This window comes from Epinephelus fuscoguttatus, linkage group LG8, assembly GCF_011397635.1.
Source record: "Epinephelus fuscoguttatus linkage group LG8, E.fuscoguttatus.final_Chr_v1".
Classification (NCBI taxonomy): Eukaryota; Metazoa; Chordata; class Actinopteri; order Perciformes; family Serranidae; genus Epinephelus; species Epinephelus fuscoguttatus.
In genome coordinates, this window is record NC_064759.1 from 15975880 (window position 1) to 15986147 (window position 10268).

The 10268-nt window shown below is 43.5% G+C and overlaps 1 protein-coding gene across 2 annotated transcripts; it reads left to right on the forward strand.

The window, feature by feature from the left end:
- The first annotated feature begins 742 nt into the window (after positions 1-742).
- Positions 743-8437, forward strand: LOC125893137 (gamma-enolase-like). 2 transcript variants are annotated; one of them, XM_049583679.1, is made up of 13 exons: positions 743-839; positions 1472-1557; positions 1747-1842; positions 2000-2058; positions 3469-3538; positions 3657-3790; positions 3873-4095; positions 4174-4371; positions 5306-5382; positions 5783-5907; positions 6841-6949; positions 7585-7643; positions 7834-8437. In XM_049583679.1, exons 2-13 carry the CDS (start codon positions 1473-1475, stop codon positions 7901-7903), a joined length of 1305 nt encoding a protein of 434 aa, XP_049439636.1. In that variant the 5' UTR covers positions 743-839; position 1472; the 3' UTR covers positions 7904-8437. The 2 variants fall into 2 exon arrangements, with proteins under 2 accessions (XP_049439636.1, XP_049439637.1); XM_049583680.1 differs by lacking the exon at positions 743-839 and adding an exon at positions 875-1051.
- Positions 8438-10268: the final 1831 nt, after the last annotated feature.

Consider the following 10268-nt stretch of genomic DNA (forward strand, 5'->3'; position numbering starts at 1 on the left):
CCATTCTGTTTTGACAAATCACTCCCATAGCGGGCTCCCTGCCTGCCTCCTTCTGCACTGGCTGTATCTTTAATTACATCCACGACTATTTTTAAATGCACGTCCTCCCTCCAGCGTGCGCTGCTGCTCTTGTTACCTGTCTACCTGTCTTCCTGTCTCCTTTAATCCCCATCATTAGATCTCTAAAGTTCTCCGACAAGGCAGCTCGTTTGTGCAGCTGTCTTTGCTCAGATCTGTCCTCCTCTTCGTGTCTTTGTTCTGATATTTTCTGCCTGTCATCCACATCTGAAGTATACAGATGTTTGTCTCCGTTTTTTCCCAGCAAACCGTTACTTTTCAGTTCAGTTATGACATTTCTTTGCAGGATAACAGCACCGCCTGGATTTGGCAGCAACAACAGATTAAATGTTCATGTTAGCAGTTTGCTGGGACAATATTTGCACACATGTCATGAGCACTACTGTGGTTTGTTAGCTGTGAGCAGATGTACTCTCAGCAAGCAGTGCCAAGTCAAAGACAGGACTTGTAGGAAGTCTGGGAGATGATGTTAAGAGTGCAAATCACAGCACATCTTTTTCCCTAAACATTTTCCTGCAGCTTCACTAGAACAAGACATATAACCTCTGCTATTCTACTTTATCTTTCCACTCTTTTTTTTCTCCTCTCAGTTTTGTTGGCTCCCCTCCCCTCTGCATCTTCCAATGACTCACACGCTCCCCCTCCCCCCTGTGTGTCATACGTTTTCACCCCATCCCCTCCCACCACCCCGTCCCTCTGTCTCTCCCTCTCATTCGCCCACATCCGCTCACTTTCTCCACCAGGCTTCAAATACGCTGCAGGTAACGCTTAAAAAGATTGATCTATTTCTTCATTCCCTCCATCCCTCTAAACCTCCTCCCTCCTCCACCTCCACTACCTCCTCCTCCTCATCTCCTCCTGTTCTGTGTTTTCTCACCGTATCATCTCTCCATTGGTCCATCACTGACTGAAACAGCACAGAAATTGAACTGGCTTGTGGTCCGGAACAGGTTGACAGTAGATTCATAAATAGGTATGCATTATTAGCTTTTGATTTATGTTTCCTTCTCTGTGTATATATGATTGTGTGTGTGTGTGTGTGTCTCTGTGTATGTGTGTCTATGTGTGTGTGTGTGCCAGCATCTTCCTAGGGAGCATCTTTTCCACAGCTTTCCATCCCCAAGGCTGCGTCACTATCATCACAATGTGAGGAAGAGGAAGAGGGTGTGAAGTCCTTGTAATGTGAAATTGAGGCTGTTAATGAAATGCGTTTTTGACGTTTGCTGTTTCCCATTTTCATCTTGTCTCTTCATACGCAGATTCCCTCACTCACACTCATCCTTTTTAAAAAGCAAAATAACATCCTGTGATTGCACGATTTGATGTATGAGCGCTGAGTTGTAATGTGCTGTACAAATGGTTCAATAAAGCTATTTTTCTTGTTATTTTACAGGATGTCCATAGTGAATATTGTTGCCAGGGAGATCCTGGACTCCAGGGGAAACCCTACTGTGGAAGTAGATCTGCACACTGGCAAAGGTTAGGAAATAAATCCATCAAAAAGGCATCACTCATGTACTGTATCTGCACTGTCAGTCGTGGAATTGTCTGATAATTGGCTTGACTGCACCTAAACCTCAAATGATAATCAAGGTTGTATTTGCACGAGCTTCCTTTTACCCTTTCTTGCCTCAACCTTCCACCCCTACACCTTGTGTTTCTCGACAGGTGTGTTCAGGGCTGCCGTGCCCAGCGGTGCGTCCACTGGCATCTATGAGGCTCTGGAGCTCCGAGATGGAGACAAGACTCGCTACAAGGGCAAAGGTGAATGCTTATAATGAGATGTATCCTCTGTGCCTCTGTCTCTTGTATTCTGCTGTTGCTCTGCACATTTTCCTTATGTGGTTTTGTGGCATAAATGTGGACTGATGGTAGTAGTTTCCCATGGCTTCACATATCTCCCTCTGTGCTGCTGTCTAAGGTGTAACCAAAGCTGTTAGTCACATTAATGACACCCTTGGACCTGCCCTCATCCAGTCTGTGAGTAGCAGTGCAGCATTTGATTAGTTTAAAGCTACAGTGCTACTATTAGAAAATAACTTTTTGTCATATGTGTAGAGACTGTCACTGTATCCACACAGTATTACATGAGACCAATAATCTGTGAAAACAATCATGTTCCTCCTCCTCAGAGTGCTTCTTATGGCTCTGACACACCAAGCAGACGTGTATTGGTCAATGACACGCCATGGGTGAGCGCCTGTCACCCTAGTTTTTCACTGTGTCCCACACAATTGGCACTGGTCAGTCATTGTCTGCTTTTTTTGGCTGATTCAGCCTGGTGGTTTGGAGCCAGTTGGTGAGAGAAATCCCTCTCATTGGTAGCTCAGCTCAGTTTACAAGAGGGAAAACAGAAGTGAGGAAAGTAAACAAACTGCTAAAATCAAGAGGGCGTATGATCACAAACAAATTTGTTATATTAGGTTACATTATTTTTCTTAATATTGATGTCTCTAGCAGAAATGGTTTCATAACTGTTTGTGTTATTGTTCACTGCCGCACTTTAAATATTTGTTCTTTTATCATCGGGTTGTGCTATTAATGTGCTAATTAGCTAACTAGCATCTTAAATCCATCCTGTCTGCCTTCCAGTCTCCCTTCTTCAGGTGCAGAACTTTCGTGCTAGTTGGCTGTTGGATGTAGTCTTTGCAGTTCTTTGATGTTGGTTTTGTGTGCCTGTAATAGCATTTGCAAGAATCCACCACATGTGAACGAAAACAACCAATCAGAGCTGAGGTGTCTCTTACACGACAGTCAATCATTTCAATCACGGCTGCGTGAGCTGTAGTCAAAATGTCGAACAAGGTAGCGCTGATCAAATATGAATCAAGATTCTTTCACCGTACTGCCTATCTGAAGTCTCAGATGTTTCCAGAAACATGTTTTAGTGTACTGTTTAGCTGTAAAATGAGAAGGTTTGTGAGCCGGTTGCCATGTTGAAAACAGTCAAGCCCAAATTAAGTACTGCTCACCAGCTAGAGCAAACATTCTCATTTTACAGCTAAATAGTACACTAAAATATGTTTCTAAAAACCTCCAAAGCGAGAATTAGGCAATGCAGTAAAAGAAATTTGATCAGTGCTGCCTAGTTTGAAAGTTTCACTGCAGTTCATGAGCAGTAATTTACATAACTGCCAACTTCATCAGAGACTCCTCAGCTCTGACTGGTTGTTTTTGGCACCATGGTAGACTCTAGCAAATGCCATTAGAAGCATTACGAGGAGGAGGAACGCATTTTTTTCACAGACTTTGTGTCTTGTGTGGATGAAGTGACAATTTTAGCAAATATGATAGTTATTTTGATAAAGGTTACAAACTGTAGCTTTAAAGCAAAATCGTCTGAACAATATGGTGAAGCATAAAGAACTCTGACAGTTTTTTATTTTTCAGGGGATCAGTGTGTTGGAGCAGGAGAAACTGGACAACAAGATGATTGAAATGGACGGCACTGAAAACAAATGTAAGCCTTGTTCACATCCTATGTGTGGTGATGGCATATATGTGCAATGACATGTTTCCACACCACTGGTCACTGACTGCACCAATGTGTTGTGTGACCGCCTCTGTCTTTCTCCCAGCTAAGTTTGGGGCCAATTCTATTCTGGGAATATCACTGGCTATATGCAAAGCTGGCGCAGCAGAGAAAGGTGTGCCCTTGTACCGCCACATTGCTGATCTGGCTGGAAACAGAGAGTTGGTTCTCCCAGTTCCTGTGAGTCCCATGTGTTTTTTTTTATTGTTCTTCCAAAGACAAAAGCCCAAATACAATGTCATCTCATCTGCTCCTCACTCAGGCTTTTAATGTGATCAATGGGGGCTCCCATGCCGGGAACAGGCTGGCTATGCAGGAGTTCATGGTACTTCCCGTAGGGGCGGAGTCTTTCCGTGATGCTCTGCGTGTAGGGGCGGAGCTCTACCAGACACTGAGAAGCGTCATCAAGGAAAAATATGGTCAGGATGCTACAAATGTGGGAGATGAAGGAGGGTTTGCCCCTAACATACAAGAGAACAGTGAAGGTAAGCTCGACCAGGTGTAAAATATTCTCCGTCCCTTGATTTCCGATAATGTTATATCTATCTGTTTCTCTCCGTCAGCTCTGGAGCTGATAAAGACTGCCATAGAGAAAGCTGGCTTCACAGACAAAGTGGTGATAGGGATGGATGTTGCTGCTTCCGAGTTTTTCATTGAGGGCAAGTACGACCTGGACTTTAAGTCTCCGCCCAATGCCGCCCGCAACATCAGTGGAGACGAGCTGGCCAGCATCTACCAGGGCTTCATCAACAACTTCCCAGGTGTGTGTTCTGATGTCCTGAACGTCAGAAATACATAGCTTTTGTCTGATGTGGACAACTCCTATTTGTCAGGGACTTTTAAAGGGACCTTGTAGGATTTGTGGGGATATATATTGGGAGAAATGGAATTGATATAATAAGTGTGCTTTCTTTAGTGTATAATCACCTGAAAATAAGAATCATTGTGTTTTTGCTACCTTAGAATGAGTTGTTTATATCTACATAGAGAACGGGTCCTTGTCTATGGAGATTGCCATGTTTCACCGCCATGTTCCTACAGATGCCCTGAACGTATAAACCAAACACTGACTTTAGCTAGGAGAAGTTTCAGCAGGTTGCAATCTGCAATCCTCACCACTAGATGCCACTAAAATCTCACACACCGTTCCTTTTAAATACAGGAAACATTGATTTCCACAGATCACTGAGCCTCCATGCAAAGGCTCATGGAAACACAGCGCCAGTGTTAATAGCTGATTGAACCTGTATCAGTAAAGGGACACATCAGCCTATTTTTCATATGTCCTCAATTGCCATATTTCTTTCATCACCTTTTAGACAGAGAAGCCGAGAACAAGAGAGCTCGGTGTCTCCATGGCCCGGTCTCTCCTCCCGACACTTGGGCCTGTTAAAGAGGTTTTAATTATGCGCTACAGTGCACATTTGGCAAGCAGGGACCTACTCTGATGTGGCTCTTTACCCTGTCAATGGTGTGCTTCCTGCTTGTGTGGGCACTGGGCAAGTGTGTGTGTGTGTGTGTGTGTGTGCGCATCTTTGTGTAATGTGAGTGCATTTGAAGACATTACCCCCATTAGGGCCTTTATTGGCTATGTCAATGGTGCTCTGGTCCTGTTGACTTGTAGGTGAGTAATGGAGAAAATGAGGGGCTCTCAAAGGTTGTAATATTAGACTTACCCATTTCTCTCCCCTTCAGTGGTGTCTATTGAAGATCCTTTCGACCAGGACGACTGGCCGGCTTGGTCACAGTTCACAGCCTCAGTGGGCATCCAGGTACACTGTGTTCTTGTTATATGGAAGTGAATTAGTTAGGTACTTAAATGGGTACTCTGGCCATTGAGTGTTGCACTTTCAACCATAAACGTGGTCAAAATTGATGCTGCAGAGGTCAAGATATCCTGATTTTTAAGAAAAGAAAATGCCAGTAATGAAACTCAATAGCGTATTTCATTGACTCTCCTTGCACTGAGTTTAAATGCAACCTGATCTTTAAGTGTAAAATCAGTGGAGCTCCCCTTTAGTATTATTGGTTTATGTGATGTCCATGAGCTAGAGCTGGATTTACGTATGTATTGCAATGACAAACTTCCTGGGTTTAGTGGACATGATACTGTTGCTATGAGCAACAACATGCACTTTGTCTGTCTGTAACTTTCTTGCAAAAATTCTGCAGGTGGTTGGAGACGATCTGACGGTCACTAACCCACGCAGGATACAACGAGCCGTGGAGGAAAAGGCATGCAACTGCCTACTGCTTAAAGTCAACCAGATTGGTTCTGTTACAGAGGCCATCAAGGCGTGAGTTTGTGTGTATTTGATGCATACACATTGTGACATGTGTCCTTGTACATGCCTGCCATGTGAGAGCATGTTTCATATTTATATTTACTTAAAGGGACAGTTCATCCCAAAATTAAAAATATCTATTTTTCCTCTTACCTGTAGTGCTATTTTTTAGTCTAGATTGTTTTAGTGTGAGTTGCTGAGTGTTGGAGATATCGGCCGTAGAGATGTCTGCTTTCTCTTGATATAATGGAATTAGATGGCATTCGGCTTGTGGTGCTCAAAGTGCCACAACATTTAATTTGAAAAACTCAACAGCAATCAGCAATGTCTCTTTCCAGAAATCATGACTTGGGTCCTTAAGGTAATCTACAGACCTTGTTGTGAGCAGTTTCATGTAGGAACTTTTTTCTTTCTACCTAACTACACCTGCCAACTGTGTCACTGTGCAGAAGGAAGCGTCTACTTATGGAAGAGAGGCTCCTACTCATGACACTGGGAGATGTAAACATTTATGGCGTCCTCCTCAGCTGAGCTGTAATGTTACCTAGCTTAGTGGTGCGAGGTGAGCTAGCAGTAGATTCATGCTTCCTTCTTGCTGATGTGGTTTGCAGGTATAGTTCAGTCGGAAAAAAATGGTTCCTACATAAAACTGCTCACACCAAGGTCTGCGGATTATCTTGAGTAACCAGGTCATGATTTCTGGAAAGACACATTGCTGCTGACTTTTTCAAATGTATTTATTTGGCGTTCTGAGCACCACAAGCCGAGTCCCATCTAGTTCCATTATATCAAGAGAAGGCAGACATCTCTATGGTCAATATCTTCAACACTCGGCAACTCACACCAAAAAAATTTAGAGTGATGAATAGCACTACATGTAAGAGTAAAAATATGTACTTTTGATTTGGGGATGAATTGTCCCTTTAAACTGCCCCTTTCTCTCAGGTGTAAGCTGGCCCAGGAGAACGGCTGGGGGGTGATGGTGAGCCACCGCTCAGGAGAAACAGAGGACACTTTTATAGCTGACCTGGTGGTTGGCCTCTGCACTGGTCAGGTAACAGACTAACAGACTCACACACTCACACACAACACTGTGGGAAGGGCTATTTGTTCTCCACTTCCCAATTTCATTGCTAATAGAATTCTACATTTGCATCATTGCATTAAATTAGCTGTCACTTCGTCACAGTACATTAATGAGCCAAAATGAAACTAAACACCGCAGCGACATTTCACTGCAACAGAACAGTTTGGAAACAAGATAATACAAAAGAACAATAATACTTGTACAACAGCGCAATAGTAGCTCAATTATAAGGAAATGTAATAAACAGAAGAGGAGGGTATGGAGGGTTTCAATTATAGCAATGCAAGTATTTCGACAGTTATTGAAGTTGTGAAATAATAAATAGATTAGTCAGTCCACAGAACACAGAAAATCAGATCGCAAGAAATCTTTGCTGAGTACAGCTTCAAAATGCTAACAGTGCAGAGGCTTGTTTTTCTATTAAATGTGAATACTTTCGGAGTGGTTGGCATTATTTTGACATTTTACAGATGTGATTGATCTAAAAAAGAAAGACCACTTAGTACCAATAGTAAAAATAAGTGTTGCTTGTTGAAAAACCAAGTGTAGTAATAATGCAGCTGCACCTCTTAGTGATTCTTGGTGTCCATGTTTCTCTTCAGATCAAGACTGGTGCTCCCTGTCGATCAGAGCGTCTGGCCAAATACAATCAGCTAATGAGGTGAGTGTTCGAAACCTGATTTGTGTTTGTATATTTGTAGACAATCTTTGACACTTCTTATAGCATTCATGCTTTTATTTTTCTCTTCTTCTTTCCCTCTTTGTTTCATCTGCTGCTGTCCTCTTTCACAATCACTAACCTGCTCTACACTCCCTTTCTCTTCCTCACCTCCCCCTCTTCCTCCTCTCAGGATTGAGGAAGAGCTGGGTGACCAGGCTCGCTTTGCCGGGCACAACTTCCGCAACCCCAGTGCCCTTTAAGTGCCCGTGCCATCAGCAGTGCCACTTAAGAAAGCATACATATAAACCATGTTATATTTCCCTGACAGGCACATAATGAAATCACGACACCTGTTTCAGTAAAGCTCTAACCACATTAAGACACTTAAAGAGACTCATTAGTTTTCAAATAACTAAAATGCACAGATAATGCACTGTAGCTACAGTATATTGACCAGACGCTTCAGCAAGTGATTGACTTAATTGACTACAGCCGGTTGCAGCAAATCCTGAACAAAGCCTGGAGGAAAAAATAAGTGTTTCACCTCACAGCAGACGAGCACTTCCCCCGATGCACTCGTTAGTTTCTTTCTCTTTCCTGAACCCTGTGACTGTCTCATTTTGACTCACTGCAGACGTGTTTTGATCTTTTGTGCCCTGTTGTTTCCTCTCCTTCCTCTTCCTCACGTCGTTTCTGATAGGAACCCTCAGCAGCTTGCTACAAAATTGCATCTGTCACTGTGTCTGTCTGTAAGGTATAAGGTCGTGCTTAATAAAGAACTGGATACATGTTGACTCAAACCAAAGCTCTCTGTGCATTTGTTTAAACGGGCACTCTGCTGTGTCATTTATCACTTCTCTTGCTTTACAGGTAAATAATCACTGAATTAAATATGGCTGAAAACCAGAAAACCACCTCTGCACTGGTCTTTAATAAGTAGAAACAGTCAGTTGTTATGGCTGGAGTCATTACAGCTGCTAGAACAATACTCGTGTATTGGAAGTCAACGAAGCCCCCAGAAATAAAAGAATTGGTCAACTATATGACAAAAACTGCCTCTTATGTATCTGTGCTGACTGCGATGACTAACCATGCTCAAGCACCAGACTGGGGGATTTTTGGAATGGTTTTGCATTGTCTGGGGGCCTGGAAGTGTGATTTTTGTTTTGTCTTGCCCTGCCAATTTTTTGTGTTTGCTGTGTGTATTCTTTCTTTTATATATATTATAATACACCGATCAGCCAAAACATTAAAACCACTGACAGATGAAGTGAAACACACTGATCATCTTGTTACAGTGCAACGTTCTGTTGGGAAATCTTGGGTTCTGACATGCATGTGGATGCCACCTGACACACTCCACTCACTTTAACACCTTTGCAGACCAGGCACCCCCCATTATGGCAATGGCACTCCCCAATAGCTGTCGCCCCCCCAGCAGGACAAGGCGCCATGCCACACCACAAAAACTGCCCAGGGATGGTCTGAGCAGCGTGACAACGAGCTCAAGGCATCAACCTGGCCTCCGAACTCCCCAGATCCCCATCTGATCAAACATCTGTGGGACATGCTGGTACCCCACCTCACAACCCAGCTAAGCCCTGGTGCCAGACACCAAGGGACACCCTCCAGAGGTCCTGTGTCCATGCCTTAACAGGTCAGAGCCAAGTACCAGCACGTCCCTCAAATTTTCGATCAGGTTGGGATCTTGAGTATTTGGAGTTCAGCTCGACACCTTGAGCTCTTTATCCCATTCCTTGGGTCATGCCTGAGCAGTTTTTGTGATGTGGCATGGTGCATTGTCTTGCCATTAAGGGGTTTATTTTGTCTGCAACGGTGTTCAGGTGGGTGGAGCATGTCAAGTAGTATCCACATGAATGCCAGGACCCAAGGTTTCCCAGCAGAACATTGCACTGTAACAAGACGATCAATGTCATTCACTTCACTCACCAATAGTTTTAATGTTTTGGCTGATTGATTTTTGTTAGTCAAGACTGAATGTCTCATTTGACAAGTAGAACCGTCATGTACCACCCAAACTAAAATCGATAAATATTTGGATTATAAAATAAATAAATAAATATTATTATTATTATCATTATTATTATTAATTATTAATAACGAAAATAATTGGTTAAATAAATTAAATAAAGACAAAAATATTTTAAAAATCTTTTTACATACAAATACATTAACATAGGATTTAGATATATGGTGAAATCAGCCTTAAATTGTTCTGGTAGTAAACACAGTATATGCATAAAGGTATATATAATAGCCTCGCGCTCACACCTGTCCCCTGATAACCGCACATCAGCTGTCGCTACGTTGTAACGGCGCGCGGCTGCAGATCGATCATCAGCCCTCACGCGCTGACCGTTACCGACTCTGAGCAGCAGAGGGAGCGCGAGCGCGACGAGGCCTCGGTTCCCGTCGTGCCGGGGCCGGGCTGCTGGTGATGATGATGAAGGAAGGCTGGAGCCGCGCAGGCGCACCGGGTACAGTCTCCGGCCCGGTTTCCATGGTTACCACACAATAGGAGACGGGACAGGGGGCTGCATGAAGGGGAGAGAGAGAGAGGGAGAGAACGACAGCAGCGGAGCGGAGGGGAGGAGGAGGGAGGAG